We start from the raw sequence: 23275 nt of genomic DNA, 5'->3' as shown, positions 1-23275 counted from the left end.
TGTAGAGTTTATATCTCTATTCTGAAAGAATTTACTCTTAACAATTTAGGCCATTCTGTTTGAGGAAACTTTTTTTAAATTATTATTATTATTTTAAATTATTTTATTGGTACATTTTAGCTGTACAATATGTTTACATTTATCATTGGGTGCTTGTACCTGTACATGATGTATCTTCGTTCTTATTTTTTTCTCAATTACCTGTGTGCCCTTCACCCCCTCCACCCTTCCCTATTTACATAGATTTCATTTCCATTTTTTTTCTTTTCTCATAATTTTTCCTTTCCCTTTTCTTTCCCCTTCCCCTCCCACCCCCCTACACCTTTGGACCTTTTCCTATTTCAAATTATCATTTATTCATTTTAATCATTTTAATCCTTATTTACACTTTCAGTTTCTCACACTAGAGAAACTATTCGGCATTTGCACATGTGTATTGTATTTATTTCACTTAAGAGTATGTCCTCAATATGCATCCATTTAGCTATAAATGTCTCTAGTGTCGCGTTCTTTATGGATGAGTAGTACTCTATTTTATAAAAAAAACCCCACATCTTCTTTGTCCAGGTTCCAGTTGATGGGCACTTGGGCTGTTTCCAAGCTGTAGCTATTACAAACTGTGCGCTATAAACATGAGTGCACATATATCGCTGTGGTATGATTCTTTTAATTCTTTTGGGAAGATACCCAGCAGAGAAATATCTGGGTCAAATGGAACCTCTAGCCCTAGTTCTTTGAGGTATCTCCATACTGATTTCCACAGTGGTTGCACCAGTCTGCACTCCCACCAACAATGGAGGAGGGTTCCTTTCTCCCCACACCCCCACCAGCACTTGTTATTGGGTAATTTCTTGATAGCAGCCATTCTTTCTGGGGTGAGGTGGAATCTCAGTGTTGTTTTCATCTGCATCTCTCAAATGACCAGTGATGTTGAACATTTTTTCATATATTTATTTGCTGCTTTTACTTCTTTGTCTGAGAAATGTCTGTTCATTTCAGAAGCCCATTCGTAGATTGGGTCTTTGAATTTGGGGAGTCTGATTTTTTTCAATTCTTTATATATTCTAGATAGTAGACCTTTGTCTGAGGTACAGCTGATAAAAATTTTTCCCCACATTGTAGGTTGTCTCTTAGGTCTGTTGGTGGTTTCTCTTGCAGTGCAGAAACTTTTTAATAAGATGAGATCCCAGTTGTTGATGCTTTGTGCTACTTCCTGTGCTACTGAGGTTTTGTTCATAAAGTCTTTTCCTATGCCAATATCTTCAAGAGTTCTACCTAATTTATCTTCCAGAAAGTTTAGTGTTTCTGTCTTAATATTTAGGTCTTTAATCCTCTTTGATCTTAGTTTAGTGCATGGTGATAGGTATGGGTCTAGTTTTAATCTTTGGCAGGTTGAAATCCAGTTTTTCCAACACCATTTATTAATAGGCTATCTTTCCTCCAATGATGGTGATTGGCTCCTTTGTCAAAGATGAGGTGGCTGTGTATGTCTGCAGTTGTTTCTGCATCTTCTAATGTGTTCCACTGATTCCTCGGGTCTGTTTTTTTGCCAGTACCGTGCTGTTTTTATCACAGTAGCTTTGTAGTATAGCTTCAAGTTGGGTATTGTGATACCCCCAGCCATGTCTCTGTTGCCTAGAATTGCTTTTGCTATTCTAGGTCTCTTCTGCTTCCCAATGAATTTTTGGATTGTTTTCTCTATTTCTGTGAAGTATATTGTTGGGATTTCAATTGGCATTGCGTTAAATCTATATAGTAGTTTTGGAAGTATGGCCATTTTCACTATGTTGGTTCTTCCTACCCAGGAACAAGGGATGTCTTTCCATTTTCTTATATCTTCCTCGATCTCCTTTTTCAAAGTGCTATAGTGCTCAGTGTAGAGGTCTTTTGCTTGCTTTTTTAGGTTGATTCCTAGATATTTCATTTTTTTGGATACTATTGTGAAAAGAATTGTTTCCCAAATTTCTCTCTCAGTGAGTCTCCTATTTGTGTATAAAAAGGCTATTGTTTTTTGAGTGTTGACCTTATATCCAGCTACTCTACTGAGTCTGTCAATTAGGTCTAGAAGTCTTTTGGCTGAGTTTTTTGGGTCTTCTATGTAAAGCATCATATCATCAGCAAATAATGACAGTTTAACTTCTTCTGTTTAAGGAAAGTTTTGCAAATTGTCAACTCTTAAGTCAGAGTCAGGACCAGCAGCCTACATCCTTATTTGAGGGCAGAGAGCAGGATCATTTCCCATGTCACTGAGGAAAATATCCATCTCTGCCTTAGAATACAACCTTTCCCCAGGCTCTGCTTTCTTATGCTTTAATGTGATTGGGTAAAAGAACATTATTTCATGTGTATTTTCCAGAAACATCTAAATCTACTTCAAAAATGTTAGTATATATGTTGTGTGGAGCATCTTATTTGTTCTGCATATAGATAAATTTTGCTGCCTAATGACCTGATAAGCACCCCTGAAATAAAGCCACCTGAATCTGTCCCAGGCGGGCTGAGGCCTTATTTTTATAGAAATATTAACAGATAACCCAATACATGCTTTGATTATCATTTGTCTTGTTCACTAGCTTCAACTATGTGAAGCACAACCTAAAGCAATTTAAATTTATGGCACATAACAATATATGTCTTTTACTCATAAAAGGGCTTGCTGTGTCTTAACTCAGAGCCTATATGTATTTGTAGATAATGTTTATGCTTATTAATTTAACAAGATAAAAATAAAAAAGCACGAGATAGGAACACACCATCAATAAGAAGCAAAGGAGAAACACATGATCAAGGTACAGTAAGAAAAGGAACTGACAGCTTGATGAGAAGCAAAAAGTCCCCTGGAATCCCTTGAGAGGCCACATCATGTCTTGTCATGGCCCAGACCAGAAAGTCCTGTGTGGGGATGGTGCAGCAGCCACCCTGGGAAGTGGCATCTGAGGCGGAAAGTTTATTGGGAAGTGCTCCTGGGATTTTCACCTGAAGAAGGGAAGGAAAAGTGAAATAAGGGTAAAGAAGGAAGTAGGACTAGGTAGAGGGAGAAACTGAAGCCCAGTGAGATCTCAGCCAAGGCCTCAGCTGGCTTGTAGGCAGCTCTAAATCTACCATGGCCCCGGAAAGTAGGGCTGTGCTTCCTCCTCAGCCCATGTTGGACGAAAGCTGCCCCTGGATGAGGGCACTGGGTCTCCTGTGGTGGCTCTCTACAACACGGCCAACTCTGGAGAGGACCAACAGCAGGGGAAGTTACCAAGTGCCACACTCTTTGCCCAGAGAGAAGAATCCGCTGTCCGGGGAGAGGGTGGACTGTGGCTCACAATAGTTCCATAGACTAACACAGAAGGCAGGAACTTTAAAACAAATTCAGAAAGATTGCTATGAAAATGGTTGAACTCTAGACTGTGCTAATGGAAAATAATTGAGTTATTAAGTATCTGATGTGCTCTATTATATTGCTAAAATGCAGACGTCTGAGAAATTAACTGCAAAGGACTTTGACTTATGCTGGAGCAGCTCTGGATTTGATGGCATTTTGGGGAATCATATAGTCAAAGTCATTTTGGCATCGGACAGTCCTGTGTTCAGATTCCTGCTCAGCCTCTTCGCTGCTCACCTCTGTAAAAACCACTGCAATCACTGAGAGACTCACTCATGTGAGGCCCCAACACACTGGTGGTCCTGATGTTTCACACTAGATGACCTCATGAAGTTGCTGTTTTAAGTTAAGAGTGAATGAGTATCAATAATTTATATTATTCAATATAAAACATTCAAAGGAGAGAGGTTATTGCCATAATTCTCTTTAAATTCACTTTTCTGGAGTGAAAATTTTTGTGGCTTGGCTTAAGGTGCTAAGGATGTTCTGACCACTTGGGACATCTTTCTAGAGCTGTGCTACTTTGCTTTATTCCAGAGACAGCTGGCCTTGTGCTTATAGGTTCATTTTCATAAGTCTCATCACCCTCAATGACAAGAGCTCAAGAACTTTTATCAGCTCTGAAATGTTTAAGAGTGCATGAAATAATTAATAAAAACTTGATAGTTAAAATTGACTGCAATGAAAGAAATACCTCTAGGGCCAGGGATGTAGCTCAGCGGCACAGCACCTGCCTAGCAAGTGTGAGGTCCTGAGTTTGATCCCCTGTACCAAAAACCAAAAAAACATAAAGAAATACCTCTAGTTGATTATAAATAAAGTAATCAGAGCAGTATATCAACATTTTTATATGCTAGAATAATAACTTTTAAACAGTAGTGCTTTAGTATTTCAGAAAATTACAAACCATTAACTTGATTGCTGTTGTAGCAAAATAGCACTTTTTATAAGATTTACTGGTCTTCCTCTTTTTTGAATTATAGTTTTAGTTGTATGTGAAATAATGTGGCTTCACATGAAAGAATATTGCCTAAATTTTTCATTCTGGCATTGTGAAACCTGTCTGTTAACCCAGGATGTTAAAAAAGTTCACCCCAAAAATTGGCATCTTGGCAGGAGTGGTTGGTTGCTGAGCTTGTCTCTGTCATTGTCCCTGCAGTGTGCATGGTGGAACCTGAAAGTCACTCAGCAGACTCGAGTCCCACCATGAAGGGTCAGCTGATTAGATGTGCACAGTCTCGGAGCTGTGATCCTTGTCACTTCCAAGGACCAACTCATAGGGAAAATCCAGTCTTCCATTCAAGTGTGACTTCTCTGCTTACATTCTTTTTAAGCATAGCTAAAATGTGTTTTCATGGAAAATGCTTACTCAGTTTTTGCAGAATTAATGTTTCTCAGTTCCTAGAAAATTTTAAGCTTCTCTGCAATTTATACTTTGGGGGGGGTTATAATTAAGACATGTGGTATTGTCAGATAGATTGTTGAGAAAATTAAGTAGTGACACTCATCCCATGTTTTAACACTGGTATTAGAATCGAACACCATGGATATAGCAGAAAAATATAAATGGCATGGGTGAGCAGATACATGACAACAAAAGGCATTTGACATCCCCACATCATGTAAAGCACAAAAGGCAGGATTTTCAATTTCTTCATGGAGAAAACAGTAATTAGATGCCACAGTCATAATGAAATCCATAGATAATGATGAAATGTAATGAAAATATAACTTTTAAGACTATTAACTGCAAGCAATAGAAAAGGCAATTACATGAAATAACTTCCAGCAATTCTATCTAAAAGGCTATTGTCCAGGTCTGTGTTATTTGCCCACTTTCAACAAACATGAAACAACAAATTCTGGATTAATTCAAAAGGCCTCATGAAGCCTGGGGATCTCCCACCTTTATTGTCCTGCCCTTCCTTGGATGATTGGGACCATCTTGAACTTTGACACATTTCTCACATACAAATCAATGGTTTTCTCCTTTCCAGAAAAAGTGGGCAGTTTCTTGACATTTGGTATCTGAAGTCGGCCTGTTTTCATCATGAGGTATCACACTACCTCTCTTAACAGTACTTGAGGAAACAGGAAATTTGTTTCTAACATTTTTCAATAAAACTCCATTTTAGCTTTTTTTCTTAGCCATTGCTTGGTTGACCTGTCACGCAAGCCTTCCACTTAGGACAGAAGGCAAGGAGAAGTAAAATCCTCTTTGTGAGCATCAGATTCCTTGGGAGTTATTTCCTCTGTTTGTTCATCCTGGAGGACAAGGTAAGCCTTTCTGCAAGATAGGAAATAAAAGGAAGTTTAAAATCCGCAAAGTCTTAGTTTTAACAACTTTTTAAAAATTAATTTTACTGGTACATTTAAGTTATACAATATAATGACATTCATCATTGGAAATTTGCACCTTTACATAATCCATGATATTTTACATTAAAATAGGCTGTCATTTTCTTTTCTTTTTTTGTATATCTTTTTAATTGGAACATTTAAGGTGTACAATATAATGACATTCATCATTGGAAATATGCACCTTTACATACTCTCTTGGTTGTTATTTTTCCCCCTTCCCCTGCCCTCCCTTCAACCCCTCCATCCCTCCCTATTTACAAAGACTTTCTTTTTTTCATTTTCTCATATTAATTCCATTCCCTTTCCTTTCCTCTACCCCTCCCACTTCCCCTTCCCCTTTGCCCCTTTTCTTCCTATTTCACATTATCTATTATACCTTTTAGTCCTTATTTACACTTTCAGTTTCTTGAACCAGGGAAACTATTTGGTATTTACACATGTGAGTCCTGTTTATTTCACTTAAGAGTATCGCCTCAATGTGCATCCATTTAGCAATAAATGTCTCTAATTTCTAGTTTTTGATGGCTGAGTAGTACTACATTGTATAAAAAAAACACATTTTCTTTATCCAGGTTAGAGTTGATGGGCATTTGGGCTGCTTCCAAGTTTTAGCTATTACAAACTATGCTGCTATGAACATGGGTGCACATATATCACTGTGGTATGATTCTTTAAATTCTTTGGGGAAGATACCCAGCAGGGGAATAGCTGGGTCAAATGGGACTTCCAGCCCTAGTTCTTTGAGGTATCTCCATACTGATTTCCACAGTGGTTGCACCAGTCTACATTCCCACCAGCAGTGGAGCAGGGTACCTCTTTCCCCACAGCCCCACCACCATTTGTTATTGGTTGATTTCATGATAGCAACCATTCTTTCTGGAGTGAGGTGGAATCTCAGTGTTGTTTTCATTTGCATCTCTTGAATGACCAGTGATGTTGAACATTTTTTCATATGTTTATTTGCCATTTCTACTTCTTTGTTTGAGAAATGTCTGTTCATTTCTGATGCCCATTTTTGGATTGGGTCTTTAAATTTGGAAGGTCTGATTTTTTTAAGTTCTTTATAGATTCTAGATAGTAGACCTTTGTCTGAGGGACCGCTGGTGAAAATTTTTTCCCACATTGTGGGTTGTCTCTTCACACTGTGGTGGTTTCTCTTACAGTGCAGAAGCTTTTTAGTAAGAAGAGATCCCACTTGTTGATAGTTTGTGCTAATTCATGGGCAACTGAGGTTTTATTCATAAAGTCTTTTCCTACACAGATGTCTTCAAGAGTTCTACCTAACCTCTGTTCCAGGTAATTCAGCATTTCTATTTTAATATTTAGATCTTTAATCCATTTCAATTTTAGTTGAGTGCATGGTGAGATATATAGAGCTAGTTTCAGTCTTTGGCAAGTTGAAACCCAATTTCTCCAGCACCATTTATTAAAGAGGCTATTTTTGCTCCAGTGAGTGTGTTTGGCTACTTTGTCAAAGATGAGGTGGCTGAGTGTGTCTGGCGTTGTTCCTGCATCTTCTAATCTGTTCCACTGGTCCTCAGGTCTGTTTCTTTGCCAGTACCATGCTGTTTTTATCACAGTAGCTTTGTACTATAGTTTCAGGTTGGGGGTTGTGATACCCCTTGCCACATCTCTATTGCCTAGAATTGCTTTTGCTATTCTGTGTCTCTTCTTGTTCCAAATGAATTTTTGGATTGTTTTCTCAAGGTCCATGAAGTATGCTGCTGGGATTTCAATTGGGATTGCATTGATTCTATATAGCAATTTCGGAAGTATGGCCATTTTCACTATATTGATCCTTCCTACCCAGGAGCAGGGTATGTCTTTCCGTTTTCTGATACCCTCTTCTGTCTTTTTTTCAAAGTGCTATAGTTTTCAAAGCAGAGGTCTTTGATTTCTTTCGTTAGGTTGATTCCTAGGTATTTCAATTATTTGAATGCTATTGTGAAAGGACTTGTTTGCCCTATTTCTCTCCGTAAGTCTGTTGTTCGCATAGAGGAAAGCTGTTGATTTTTGTGTGTTGATCTTATATCCAGCTACTCTACTGAATTTGGTTATTAAGTTTAGAACACTTTTGGTGGAGTTCTTGGGGTCTTCTATATAGAGTATTATGTCATCTGCAAATAATGACAATTTGAGTTCTTCATTTCCTATCTTTATTCCTTTTATTTCTTTCTCTTGTCTAATGGCTGTGGCTAATGTTTCCAAAACTATCTTGAACAAGAGTGGTGATAGTGGACATCCTTGTCTTGTTCCTGATTTGAGTGTGAAGGATTTCAGTTTTTGACCATTTAGTATGATATTGGCTGTTGGTTTTTCATAGATGGCTTTTATCAGATTGAGGGAGAGACCGTCTATTCCAATTTTTTATAGGGTTTTTATCATAAGTGTGTGTTGGATTTTGTCAAATGCTTTTTCTGCATCTGTTGAGATAATCATATGGTTTTTTGTCCTTGGCTCTATTGATGTACTGTATTACATTGATTGACTTGTGTGTATTGAACCATCCCTGCATCCTTGGGATGAATCCCACTTGATCAGGGTGAATGATCTTCTTGATGATCTTCTGCATTCTATTTGTCAGTATCTTAGTAAGGATTTTTGCTTCTGTGTTCATTAGTGAGGGTGGCCTATGGTTCTCTTTTTCAGTTGGATCTTTCTCTGCTTTGGGGATCAAGGTGATGCTTGTTTCCAGGAATGAGTTCGAGAGTATTGCTTCCCTTTCAATTTGGTTGAAGCTTTTAAACAGTAGCCGCAGTAGTTTCTAAGTGTCTTGTAGAATTCAGAGGTGAAGCCATCAGGACCCGGGCTTCTCTTGGTTGGTAAATTTTTAATTACGTTTTCAATTTCATTGATTGATATTGGGTTGTTTAGAATTCTTAGGTCTTCTTCATTCAACTTTGGTAATTCATACATGTCTAGGAATCTGTTCATTTCTTCTGTGTTTTCCATCTTATTGACATATAGGTTCTCGAAGTAGGTATTCATGATCTTCTGGATTTCTGCTGGCTCTGTTGTGACTTCACCCTTTTCATTCCTAATTGCATGGATTTGGGCTTTTTCTTTCCTTTTTCTGATAAGGTTGGCTAAGGTTTTGTCAATTTTGTTTATTCTTTTGAAGAACCAACTCTTGGCTTCATTGATTTTTTTATATCATTCTCTTAGTCTCCATTGCATTGATTTCTGCCCTGATCTTTGTAATTTCCTCCTTTCTATGGGCTTTGAGTTTGTTCTGGTCTTCTTTTTCTAGAAGTTTGAGGTTCAGCATCAGGTTGTTTAATTGGGCTCGCTCTGTTTTCCTAATATGAGTATTCACTGCTATGAATTTCCCTCGTAAGACTGCTTTCATTATGTCCCATATATTCCGATATGTTATATTGTCATTGTCATTTAATTGAAGGAACTTTCTGATTTCTTCTTTAATTTCCACTGTGACCCATTGGTTATTCAGAAGTGTGTTGTTCACTTTCCATGTGTTTATGAAGTTATTGTGGTTTCTTTTGCTGTTGATCTCCTATTTCATCTCACTATAGTCTGATAACATACAGGGGATAACTTCAGTTCCTTTCCACTTACCTAAATATGTTCTGTGAGAGAGTATGTGGTCTCTTTTGGAGAATGACCCGTGTGCAGCTGAAAAGAATGTGTATTCTGATTTTGAGGAGTGGAACACTCTGTAAATATCTGTTAAGTTCATTTGTTCAAGAGTTTGATTGGGTTCTAGTATTTCTTTGCTTGTTTTTTGTCTAGTTGATCTATCTATTTGTGACAGTGTGGTATTGAGGTCCCCCACTACTATTGTGTTAGTGCTTCATGATTTTTCATGTCCATTAGTACTTGTTTTATATAGTTGGGTGCACTAGTGTTTGGTGCATAGATATTTATGATTGTCATCTCTTCCTCTTGGATTGTTCCCTTAGCAAAAATATAGTGTCCTTCTTTGTCTCTCTTAATCAGTGTTGGTTTGGAATCCACTTGTTCTGCAAAGAGGATAGCTACTCTTGCTTTTATTCGGGTTTCCGTCACATGGAATATTGTTTTCCACCATGTAACTTTCAGTCTATGAGTTTCTTTTTGAATTAAGTGTGTTTCTTGTATGCAGCATATTGTTGGATCTTGCTTCTTGACCCATTCTGCCAGTCTATTTCTTTTGATTGGTGAGTTGAGACCATTAACATTGATGGTTACAACCTGGTACGTGTATTGACTTATCATTGTCATGACATTTTCTTTTTATTGGATTCTCCCCCTTTGCTTTTAATTTCTTGTCATGCCCAGTGGCTTCTTTCTGCTGGGCTTCCTGGGCTTGTGATCCTCATTGTTTTTTCCTAAGATTTTGTCCAAAATTTTTTGGAGTGCTGGTTTGGTATTCATCAAGTTCCTAAGGTGCTCTTTGTCATGAAAGTATCTTATTTCACCATCAATTTTGAAAGGTAGTTTTACAGGGTACATCAATCTGGGTTGGAGGTTGTTTTCCTTTCGGGCTTGAAATACATCTCTCCAAGCACCTCTTGCCTTGAGGGTTTTCATTGAGAAGTCTGCTGTGATTCTGATGTGCTTTCCTTTGTATGTGATTTGTTTCTTTTCTCTAACTGCTTGTAGAATTTTGTTCTTCTGTAGGGTTTCTGGAATCTTAACAATTATATGCCTATGTGTACATTTTTTTTTTGATCAAGGCTAGCTGGAGTCCTATATGCCTCACTTATCTGTATGTCAAGTTCTTTTCTCCTCCTTGGGAAGTTTTCTGCCATCACTTCTGTGAAGAGTTTTTTTATGTCATGTGCACTCTCTCTTGTTTCTTCATTGACTCCAATCAGTCTTATGTTACTCTTCTTTGCATCGTCTAGCAGCTGCTGGATTGATTTCTCATGTTCCTTTACAATTTTAAAGCAATTTTTCTTTTCCTGGTCACTGATTGCAATCTTATCTTCTATATCTGAAATTCCATCCTCACATTGGCTCATTCTGCTGTGTAGGCTTTCAGTGGAGTTTTTAATCTCTAGGAAATCTGCTTACATCTGTTTTATGGATTCCATTTGTTTCTTATGTTGGGATTCCATCATGTTCCTGAGCTCCTCTCTAGATTTATTAATCATGTCTTGCACTAGGGGCACAATTTCTCCTGTTATCTGAGAAATTATTTCTTATTTCATTTTTTCCAGATCCTCTTTCCTTGCTAGTTCAGGGAGTCCAGGTGGTTGAGTATCAGAGTGTTCCATCTTGTTTCCCTTTGGGGTTGGTGTAGGTGATCTGGAAGTCTGGTTCAGAGGCTTGTTTACGTGCCTTCTCATTTCGATGGGCTGGTGGACCCGGAGTGGCTCACCTCTTCTGTGTTGGAAGCTGTGGCATGCCTACCCGTAAGCCTCCTCTGGGCTGGAAGCTGTGGCATGCCTACCTGGAAGCCTCCTCTGGGTTGGGACCTGTGGCACACTGACCTGGAAGCCCCCTCTGTGCTGGGAGGTTTGGCATACTGACCCAGAAGCCTCCTCTGAGCTGGGAGCTGTGGCATGCCTACCTGGAAGCCGCCTCTGCGCTGGGAGCCATGGCATGCTGCCCCGGAAGCCTCTTCTGTGCTCTCTTTTTTATTTTTTAAAATAATGTGTAAAGTAGACTGCAGTTACCATGGCATAGCGGCATTCAGATTCCTCCCTGAGCGTATGTGGCAGCCTGGGTGAAGGAGGTGGCATGGACGCGAGGACCGGAGGGGAAGAAATCGAGGCCCTGCAGCTCTCGTCCTGCTGGCTGGAAGCGCTGTACACCTACTTGGACCTGGTGCTGTGTCTATGCTGCCATTTTCACCTTTACTGAATAGTTGGAGAGCACAGCAGTGTTCTTACCAGATAGGAGAAAATAGCTTTAATTGAGGTTATAGGGACTGCCAAGATTAATACAGGGTGACTGAGACCTGGAGGCCACAGCATTTTGAGCGAGAAGGAAAGGTTTCCTGCTTGAGCACCTCTCAGCACTGCTCTCCATTCCTATCCCCCAGGAACCCGTACATATCAGAATGTTAACTTGCTTGATTAAAAATGGACTTTAAAAGGTTTGTGGATTTGTCCCCTCTGAGTAATTTGGTGAGATAGACAGAACCGACACTACTCTGGCGGTGACAGTTTTAATGGGCTGATTTTTGTTTTACTATTCAAATAATTGTTTCACTGGTACATTTGGCTATTTCTCCTGAAATCCAAAGAAACCTAGAAAGATGGTGTTGTCTCACTCTCAAATACAAGCAGTGTGTCTTTATAGCACAATACCTCTTCCAGCCTAACTTTGTCTCTGCTCAAGGTGACCACCCAGTTTTGCTGGATGGAATATATTAATGTAGAGAAGGGTTATAAAAGTAATAACAGCTAAAATTGGTATAGTTTCTTTCATAGTGTACTGTACATTTTCATATAGTACATTTTGTCTTTTGCTCCTCACATCTTCATAAGCCTCAGCACTTCAGATCGTTAGTCAGAGCACATGGTACTTCCTTTAGATTATGCAGTTTTCCTAGTAATTTTTCTAATCTGAGATTATGGCTTGCGTTAGTTTCATGATTCCATGCTTACCTTGGCTTCCTTACTGGTGGTAGACTAAATAATTTGCCTATTTTGCTAAGAAAATTTTTGCATCATTTTAGCTTCTTTTAATGCATTCACCAACTATAACTGATAATCACCAATCATTATAAGCAAGAGGAGTACATTTTTTGATACCCTATTTCCATTCTTCCAGTTGAAAATATCCTAGCAGAGGTTATTTAAAATAAATTGTCATATTTTCTTATTGTTGAATATGTACTTTTCCTTTTCTTTTTATCTTTCAAAGTCTTCTACTTCATTTTTATCCATGATTGCATTTAAAAAAATAAATGTTAGAATCGGTTTGTAATTCCTGTACGCATGCACATGCAGGTGCATGTGCATACACACAAATCTTGCTGGGAATGAGTGGGATTGTGTTGAACCTATAATTCTCAGCAAATTTTACTGTTGCATCCCAAGGATTCTGAAGGACTCCTGAAAGAAAAAAGCCCCAGGCAGAGCTTCCAGGGGCCTGAATGTTCTCCAGCAGCTAATAAGATTGGATATGACTCCAGGAGAAACTCTTATCAACTTTCAGCTTAGTACTGGGCTGCTACCAGCTCCTGCAGTGTAACTGACATGAACTCTTGTCTCTGCTCATTATGTAGTTCCTTACCATTCTAAATAGGCAGTGGGTGGCATCTTTCTGTTGCAAGGTTCCAACACTGGCACAGTGAAGCAAATATTCAGCTGCATCTGAAGATACTTCTCCCTTCCCAGTTTTCACTTACTGAGCAGGAGCTCTGAGGTGAGCTCCTGGTTCAGAGGGAAGAGGATTTTTTCCCCAGGATATTATGTTCATTATACTTCTACAGGAATTAAAGTAAGACCTTGAATCTGCTGGGAAACTGCTTATCACCACTTCCCACCATATTATATGTTTGTAGTTAAAAACCCATGAAAAAAAGGTACCTGTGTTAGTTACTTTTCTCATTACTGCAACAAAATCCCCGACACCCAAAGTTAAAGGAGGAAAGGTTTATTTAGTCCAGTTTATAGAGGTTTCAGTCCATAATTGACTGGCTCCAAGGCAGGGTGGCATGGCAGACAGGCATCACAGAAGAGAAACAGTTCATGGCAAATTAGGGCAAACAGCTGGCAAGTAGCAAGCAAGCAACAGGCCTCTTTCTGTCCCTTATATCATACCCAGGCTACCTGCCCTGAGGGTGGTAGCACTCACAACCTTAGTCCTAGCGTCACACTCTGAGTCAATCCCAGCATCAGGTCCTTGATCCCTGTAGCACAAGCTATGAGTGCATGAGACTTTGGGGGCACAACTAGATACAAGCCATAACAACATGTGGACAAAATGACATGCAGAAAATTAAATACTTGTGACATTTTAATGAGTCTGCATGTGCATTTGTGCTGTAAGAGCAATTATTTCTTCATGAATCCCCAGGGCTTTAGTTTTTTTTCTGGGTAGAGGATTTTTATCTAGCTTTAATTTTTGAAGCTTTCATTATTAGTGGACAAATTTAGATGAGTGGCTTGTGCTACGTAAGTTTGGTAAAAGAATAGTTTATGTTAATTTACTTATTCCAGTCCTAGTAGGAGTTTGTAAGATGGATTCTTTGAAAAAATAGAAGAATAATATTCTCCCATATTATTAGTGAGAAGTAACAAAGTTGAGAGGGAAATACTGACGTATGATTTTTGGCCTATTCACTGGCTAAGTTAGTGTGGTTCATTCATCTGTTCAGCCTTTCTGGTTGTTTGAGCTTTTGTGTATATTATTGTATTTGGATTTATAACCTTCATTAACCTTATTATTTAGGTGGAGGACTCAGGTGGGAATTTTTGCCAAAAGGCATCTCTGCCTTTGACTCATCCCATGAGGTGCTGGTGAGCCTCCTTCAAGGTGAGGACACAGGTTAGCCTTGCAGGTGTGATAAGAGAATGCTCATCTGGGAAATCTTCCCTCATTCTACCACACAGAGCTTTTTCCCTCTGAGATCTGGCTTGAAATGACACTTAAGAAGGCAGCATATAGTTAGTATTTAAGTTAGATTACTGTGTCAGGTTGAATGAATAAAAAATTATCTGTTTTAGGTGCCATAATTTAAGCCTTCATGAGATTCCTTTATTGAGTTTTATTTCATTACACTGTCCTTTTATTGACAGTATATACATGCACCATTATACATATAGCATCACCATTTATGATAAGACTGTTAAAAGGTTGAATGCTGTGTATAGTATATTTTTTCTTGTATACGTTTTTCTAGGCATGTATATCTGTTTATAAACCATCCTAACACTAGTGCCTTCAATCTGTGATAACTCTTTTGCTAATGATTCTGTAGATCATCAATTTGGGTTAGGCATAGCTGCCCAGGTTGTTCCAGGCCGGCTGCCTCATACATCTGTGGTCAGCTGCAGAACAGCCTGCCTGGTCTTGGGTGGGTTCTCTCAGATGTGTGGGGACCCTGCCATGGTCAGTGTAATCTCCCTTCTGCTGGCAGGATAATTTGTGTTTGTTCACATGGCAGGGTCTAAGGCCCCAGAGGAAAGCAGAGTGTACACAGCCTCTTGAACACAAGATTTTGAATTGGTGTACCATTTTTTCTGCTGTATTCTTTTGGCTAAAACAAGCTAAACCACAATCTAGCACAGATTCAGAGGGTGAGAAATAGACTGCAGCCCTAGATGGAACTGCAAAATCACCTTGCAGAAGATAACAGGGAGGAGGGAACTTTGTAGCCATTTTTACAATTTACCACAGAGTGTATGCATATACAGTTATACCCTGTGTATCTTCCTCATTAATTATACTCCAGATCCAAGTTGTGAATCCAACACTGTGTATATTGGAGAAATTAAATCAGTCCTTATCTGGGAAGTACCTGAGGAGTTATCTAGAGCAGAGGAAGTATTCAATCAATGAAAGTTAGAAAAAAGAAGGAAGTATAACTTCTTTAGACAGCCTGAATTCTGCTAGTCCTCTTCCTGGTTAGTATTATTTCTCCTTTGACTCCCTCTCTCCTTCATTCTCCTGGTGGATGAGACTGTCAGAGGAGAGCACTGTCTGTTCATTTCTGCTTAGTTCATGTTAAAGAAGATGTGACTTTCACAGCCTTAGCCTGCACACTAATCTCTAAAATACCATGGCCATTTCTTTTATCTGATGGAGCTCCTTGCATAACATCTGACTTCTAAGATCAGAAATGACATTCTTAACATCAGTAGATTCTTAAGATTTTCTGACAGGAAATATTTTTGAAGATGTATATAATCAGTTATGGAGTATGCTTTTCAATAAATCTTTCCTGCAAAAATAAATCACGAATCCTATTGAAATAGCATTATGAAAGGATCTGTTTTCTTTAGTATGTTCCATGAAATGGTCGTGCTTGAAGCTTAGGAGAATTTTTATTTAGATGAAGGTTGTATATTCAATTTGTGTGCTGGCCATATTTCTAACCAACCAGTCTGCATAAATTTCATGTCCTAAGCAAGAAGAAAATGGTTGGGATCTGGCCTTAGGCTTTTTCTTATAAAGCCAGTCTCACCTTCCTTCTCCATTGATTGGCCTCTTCTCCTTCCTAGCCCCTATGAATTTATCACACATCATTTTTATTCCTTCCCTTCACCTACATACACACCTACACCCCACCCCAGGAAGAGGATCATTTTTCTAAAGCTCCCCTGCTTCTCTGTGCTTTTTCTGGGCAGTAAAGGAGTGGAATCACTCCTCTTCTGTTTTGGAAATGTTGTCTGTACCCATGTGCCCATTTCCTCACTCATCTATCCATGCTATCCTTCACTCATTGTCTGGCTCATACCAGCAGTGTTACAGACACCATACTGATAGAAGGACAGGCTTTGGCCAGGCGAATGGGCCATGCCTGTAAAGCCAGCTACTCAGGAGACTGATGCGGGAGGATCACAATTGGAGGCCAGCTTGGATAACTGAGGGAAACTGTGTCTCAAAATAAAAAATGTGTAAAAGGATGCGATGTAGCTCAGCAGTAGAGTGCTTGCATACACTATGCCTTGGGTTTAACCCCCAGTACAGAGCATGGAGAGGGAAGATAAAAAGCTCTGGCCCTAACTTACGGATTTTACCTTGATATAAGAGGGCCAATAAGTATGAAAAGTTGTGTGGCCAGGACCTTAAGAGAGTTGGAAACAAAGTCACTGGGAGCTCTGGGGCTGAGGGAGGAGCCACTTACACTCTCCTTCCTAGGGATCATAGCCATGTGCACAAGTCTGGTGAGTTAGAGGCTGCTGGAGTGTGTGAAGTGAAGAATGGTTGCCTGACTAGGGGCTGGGTTGAACAGGTTTCAGGGTCAGGGAGCTATCCGGTGATACCTGGCTACTGCTGAGGTACACAGGAAGAGTGGTGGTGAATACACCCAGTGTGTTCTCCACTTCCTGAAATGAAGCTAGGTAACATCTGCGAACCCACTGCCTATGGATCTAGATATTTTATGTACTTCACCCTATTTTAGGCAAATCTTTGATGCGTTATCTCTTCCAGAGATGGCCAAATTGGGGCCAATAAAAATTAAGTGATAGCCCCAAGATCACACAGTAAGAACCAGAGTTTAGAATTCAAACCCAGACTGCATTATCTCCTTTGAGGTGAATTCCAATTTTCATAAAATGTACACAGAAGAACTAATATATTCTTATAGTAATTGTCATTTTAATAGAGAGGGGCAACATCTGTAAAAATGTTTTACTAAGATGAAGCCCTGATTGGCCTCTCTCCGGGCCCGTGTGTGGCCACACAGTTTGTGTAAGTGGTCTCCTAGAGCTTGTAATCTATACAAACTTAACTTGCTGTCATGGGCCCAATTTTGGAGGCTGTGCTTCTGGCTCATATTAATTATTTCTTGTAAGTTGTTCTCTTACTTTGAAAGGGTAGGTATATATAAGTGAATGAGCAGGGCAACGAAGTGGGAAACTGAGTAATTATTTCAGCATATGTAATATGCTATTGCTTAGCTGTTACAATAATGATTTCTACTCCAAACAGTGTATTTAAATTACTACAGGGTTATCACTTACATACTTCATCAAAATGTTCACATATTTAAAGGCACAGGAAAATTTCCCAAACAGTCTAGCAATCGCTAGGGGATGATTTTAAGCAAAAAATAAAAAATAAATGTCCTTTTGTTAGTTACATGGGAAACTAAATAGCAGTTTACCCTACATGTGGGAAACCCTTAGGAATGTGCTTGTTGGGAGGGGGCCTTGCCCCTTTCCCCAAGTCATAGCATCCTTAACCCCAGTCCTTGGCTCCAGTCCTCATTGCCCACCTGGACCATAAGTTCTCTTAAGTGATATTCAGTAACAAGTGATAAATTCTTTTATCCCTTTCTGTACCTGTGACCACACAACATGTGTCCTATCACTGTCCTTAGTAATGATTAATAATACATAATAAAGGGCTGGGGATTTAGCTCAGTGGTGCCACTGCCTGCCTCACAAGTGCAAAGTCCTGAGTTCAATCCCCAGTACCAAAAACAACAAAACAAAAACAAAAATACATAATAAAATAAAACCATGCTCCTAGAATGGCTAACTTAAGGGCAGGGGTGAGATGATCCTGGAGCATCTAATCAGGCAGATAGCAAAGAACTGCCTTAAAAAGATAGGACACAGAAATCTTCAGGAAGAGCTGTTGTCCAAATCTGGTACAATTTGAGCACCAAAATGATAATGTACAGTAGGAATGATAGGAATGATAAACTACCTGGGAGAAAGACTTACTCAGCTGTTACTGATAGTGCGTGAATGGATGGGCATATGGATGCTGGGGAGATGGATTTAGAGAGATAGGAGAGATTCCCATGCATCCAGTGCCAAATGCCACCTAATAAATGTGGGGGTGCTGGAGCAGGATAGTCAGCACACGCCTTCATTGTAGTAAATAGTCTGCAAGGCTCATCAGTGGGTTAGGAGTCTGAACAGGGATATATGAGGAACAGGATATTTGCATAGTGATACAATGTCCCACAAATTGCTCATTAGTGTGAGAGAAAAATAGCAATTAAGTGGAGAGATTGGACCACACTTTGATCAAGATCAAAATTGTCATCAGCATGGAGAGGCATGCATACATCATGTATCTGCAGGTGAAATATCCCGAGAAAGACACAGGTTACCTATATGGGATTCTGACCAAGAAGGTGTAATCTAACTCTAGTCTTGGAAAACATCAAACAAATGCTGCATTGAAAAGCAGACAAAGGAAGAATTATATCTTTCCAAAGTATCCCTATGGTAAAACCCAAGGAAGGACTATGAAAAGAGTCATCCAAGGAGAGGTGACAGCTGAATGTAATACTCAACTCTGAACTAGATCCTGGACTTAGAAGATGACAGTAAAGGAGAGAAATATAAAGGTCATTATTGGATCAATTGACAGACTAGAGCATGGGTAGCTCTAAAGTATTATCAGTGTTCTTTTTCCTTAAGTTGATAATTAAACTGGAGTAATGGTTATGTCAGAGAATAAATTTGTTCTTAGAAAATAAATCCATGTTATGTGTGGCTTGGGAATAGAAACAAATCGAAACAAACCACACACACACACACACACTTTTCCCACCTCTCTGTAAACACACACATACAGTACAAAGAATACACAAACAATAAAGCAAATAGTAAAATATTAATGATAATAAACAATAATAGCTGAATCTCGGTAAAGGATCAAACAGTATATAAGGGTTTGTGCTATTTGTATTCTTTTGTTGTTGTTTATTTGTTTGCTTTTTTTTGAGATGGGGTCTTGCTGTGAAGTTCAGGCTGGCCTTGAACTCTCTGTGTAACCCAGACTGGCCTTGACTTCATGGCAACATTTTGGCCTCAGCCTCCCAAGTGGTGGGATTACAGGTGTGCACCACCACACTCGGCCTTGAGCTGTTTGTCTTCTTGTAATTTTAAAATTTGAAATTATTCTGCAATCCTAAATTTAAAATGTTTGAAAACATTTTGACCAAATCAATTATTGTTTTCTAAGTAAGTATTTCTTTTATTTTCTGTCCCCTCTCTCCTCCTCACTTGCTGTGCCTCCAGAAGTCTAAGGCATGTGAGAAGGCCATCTCCGTGGGCCAGACAGTCATCACAAAGCATCGGAACACCCGCTACTACAGCTGCAGGGTGATGGCTGTAACGTCACAGACCTTCTATGAGATCATGTTTGACGATGGCTCCTTCAGCAGAGACACATTTCCTGAGGACATCGTGGTGAGTAGGTCCCCTGGGCTGCCTGCTGCCAGTGTAATTTGTGTTGCGACCAAAGCAGCGGGACCTTCAGCAGTGTTTCCTTGCCACTTTGAGCAGTTCATCTCCCTTCATATTCATGGCTTTCATCATCCTAAATAATATCCATGTGAACTTAGACTGATTTCCTGCATAAAGTGTAAAGAACAGAAGTTTATTTCTCACAGCTCTGGAGGCTGGTGGTCTCTAATGGAGCCTCAGGCCTTTGGTCCGATGATGGCCTCTTGCTCCACCCCATGGTGGAAGGAGAAGGGCAAGCTTGCTGTGCTAGGAAAAGCCTCTCTTAAAGGGCCTCAGTTCCATTGGCAACAGAGCAATCCTCGTGGGTTGGTAACCCTGAAAGGCTTTCTCATAACTCTAGTGTCACATTAGCTATGCCTGAAGTTTGGAGACATGTTTAGACTATGCTAGCAGAAAATCCACCTCTTCCTTTCTGCTACAGAGTATTAGCAAATTTTAATTCTTTCATGAATTCTTTTATATTGAACTAGAGAGCATAGTATGACTTGAATGTGTTTAGATCTTTGAATATTTCACATGGGAATAACAAAAGCCATGTAGGCAAAAGGCTGAGGTGTTTACAGAGTTTCTTAATGGTAGTTCAGGCCTGGACAGTGTGTGTCTCCATCTCCTCCTTCCTCTGCTACCTCAGGGAACCCCTTGGTTCCTTTCAGAGGAGTCACTGTGTCAGGACTGAAGACTGACTTTGTTCTGGGCTCGCTTTTAGCGGGTTGTTTCACAAGAAAAATGCTTTGTAGAGGTTTTTCACATAGAAATCAATTCCCATAGTGTGGCCCTCAGAGGAGTCGCTCTCATGTGATCCTGTTGTCCCTTCTTTCTGGCTGTCAGTTTGGGGAGCCAAGCTGTAATATAAGCATTTATCACTTCTTCATTGTTCTGGGTCTCTGTGGATACTGAGCTTTTCTTTGTACTTGGAAAGATGTTTCTTAAATGACTATTTAACAGTAACAATTAACCATTATGTACAAGTATAACCTTAAATATAACCTTAGGAGATTGCCCATAAATATTTCTGGGGTTTTAGTCTCGTGGACCTGAAGAAACATTGATTCAGTCAGCTTTGTTATGCTTACCTCTCTGTGCTATTGAGAGTGACAAGTATGGAAACAAAAGTGACCTTATTTGAAAGATTTCTAAAGCAAATGAACTCAGACAAACTAAAACTAAAACCCCAAGGCTTTTAGTGGGAGCTCCCTTTATAGCGTCACCACTGGCACCCCATAAACAGCCACCGTTTGGTGATGTCACTCTCAGTAGGATTACTCATCCTCCAAGCACTCAGCTGGTGCTCCCAGAGGAGTACCTGCTGCACATCAACCTGGGTGCTGGCAACATACTGAGAAAGAAGGTGTAATCTCCCCTCATTGGGTCTAGGGAGAAGCCAGGCTGAGAGTCCCAGTCCCCATATCTGCATTCAGGCTGGAAGCTCAGGAAGAGCTGACAAGCCAAAGTCTGAAGGTAGGAGAAATCACACATCCAAGCCTGAAAGCAGGCAGGCAGAAAGGATTCCCTCCTCTGCAGGAGGGTCAGGCCATCCACTGGTTGAATGAGGCATGCATACAATAAGGAGGGCAATCTGCATTCCTCAGTCTATTGGTTCAAATGTTAAATGCACCCAGAAACACCTAGAGTAAGGTCAACCAAATACCTGAGCACCCTGTAGCTCAGAATCACTCAAGTGTCAAGGGGCAGCAGTGTTACTGGCTGTTGAACTGGTTTCCCTGAGCCTCAGGTACTTGTTACTACAGTGCAGTTTCAGGTTTTTAACTATGAAAATCAAATTTAAGATATCAAGTTTAATTGCCCCAAGTATTTATTTGTTTATGATATAAATGTAATCCCTTATGTAACTTGATGCTTTTGTAAAAAATAATTTCCTTATACATATTAATGATTACAGTCATTTTATAAACCCAACAAATGAGAACCTTTGAGTGCAGGCTGACCTGTCCATATTTGAGAATCAGTTCAGCAGTCATGAAAATGCTCATGTTGAGATTATGTGACTGCAGAGTATTTGGAGCAGTGGGGAGAAGCATTCTTTGGACTACTGGGAAATTCTTTTCTCTACCTACTTTATTTCTGTGATAGCCAGAAAGAATGTCTAAAGCAATTCTTTCAACAGTGGACCTGGAGAATGTGTATATCAGCCCAGTTAAACTCAGTATGCAATCTGTAGCTGTCAAAGGAAGTAATAAAAGATGTATTACTACACTCCTCCACCTGTCAGTCTATGAAATTGCAACACACTTCTGATGGATTTGTCTTTCACTATTTTGATGGGAATGAAAGTTGCCCACCTGAAAGAACTCAGTAAGCACAGAGGTTCCAGGGCTCCTCTTAGCCCTTCCAAAGCCTGGGGTCGTTGTGGGCACTGGAGTAGTGCCTGCTTCCTCTCATCTGAGCCTGAAGCACATTTCAAGGGAGGAGGAGACGCAGTGGGCACTAGATTGTCCACAACATGCACCACTGGGAGTGAGAAGAGAAATGGGACCCTTTAGAATTTAGAAGCAAGAGTCCATCACTGAAATTTCCATGAAGACTGGCTATATTTTTCAGCCTCTGTTGAAATGTAAAACATGAAAAAATATAAAAACAGTGCTTACTCGTCAAGATTTTGAGGAATGAATAGCTTAGCCTTTGGTTTTCAAGGGCTGTAAGAACAAACTGCAGTTCTTAGAGGTAACTTTCCCCCTTGGGTATAAGTAATTTGCTTACACTTGTCAGCCTCAGTTTTTTTTTCTTTACTAAAAAGATGATAATAATTTCCACCTTCAGGGATTATTGAAAGGACTAAATGCACTGAATGCCTGGCACCCAGTAGGTACAAAATCAAATTTTGGGGAACATTAACTTTAGTTTGTAAACTTTTTCCCTTCCTTTTTCCCCCCATCTCATTTCTGCTGCCCGTTCTGGTCTTGATAAAATGTAGAGTTCGTGGCTCAGAACTTCCTTCTACCTTGTTAGGTTAAAAGGGGGCTTGTACCATGTCCTAGCATGGAACTAGAAGACCTAGCTGCTTTTAAACGTTACTATAGTGCACTTCCCTGCATTTATGTTTGTATTTTTCTGAGAGTTAAAAGTGTGGTTTCAGAAGGTTTTCATAACAAGGGCAGCTCCAAAGCGAGTCCACAGTTACTTCACCGATGTGATACTTCTCAGGTCATAAAGAGCTTGGATAGGTCCAAGCTTCCCAGAGTAGATGGGGCAGAGTTAGTTCTGAATTCCAGGTCAGTACCCACCCTCCCACTCTGCATTCCATTGCTTCTTGTTTCTCTACTTTCTAAGAGATCAGAAGTTTGCTTTTGTGGCTTTGTGCAGCTGTGGTAGACCATCTGTCTTTCTTGAGAGGAAAATACAGCCTCCAGCTGCCACAGTGTGGGAAGCTCTGCAGTGCTCATGACCCCACAGCCTTCCCCCTGGCAGGCATAGATGTAGGGTGATCAGTGTAGTCTAGAGGCACAGAAAATATCTGAGTGGATTTGAGAAACTAAACATTTTTCCCAGAAATAGTCTATGCTGTGAGATCCTGGGGTGCATTTTAGAGATCTGTTTGTTCCTAGATTTTGAGGTGCCCTGAAGTTTCAAATCAGGTGGTTGTGTAGACCCATGATAATGGATGACACCAGATTGACCAAGAGACATCTCTTGTCAGTGAGGCCACTGCAGCTCTGGGAAGTCATACTCCATTCTAGACCATTTTTATGTT

General features: G+C 39.8%; 1 protein-coding gene across 11 annotated transcripts in view; it reads left to right on the top strand.

The window, feature by feature from the left end:
* Positions 1 to 23275, top strand: part of Kdm4c (lysine demethylase 4C) — a 453670-nt gene that overhangs the window by 372504 nt on the left and 57891 nt on the right. For 10 of the 11 annotated variants that reach the window (XM_013069708.3, XM_087183467.1, XM_087183465.1 and 7 more), the window contains one exon: positions 19339 to 19509. In XM_013069708.3, the coding sequence (XP_012925162.2) occupies positions 19339 to 19509 (171 nt within the window). Of the gene's footprint in view, positions 1 to 14080; positions 14165 to 19338; positions 19510 to 23275 lie in introns of those variants that run through there. The other variant, XM_004838273.4, reaches the window with a different exon arrangement.

The sequence above is a fragment of the Heterocephalus glaber genome, unplaced genomic scaffold, assembly GCF_053883595.1.
Source record: "Heterocephalus glaber isolate CG9 unplaced genomic scaffold, H.glaber_assembly_v1.0 deba00001481, whole genome shotgun sequence".
Classification (NCBI taxonomy): Eukaryota; Metazoa; Chordata; class Mammalia; order Rodentia; family Bathyergidae; genus Heterocephalus; species Heterocephalus glaber.
Note: the sequence above shows the minus strand (reverse complement) of the source record. Positions and strands in the feature narration are given on the sequence as shown.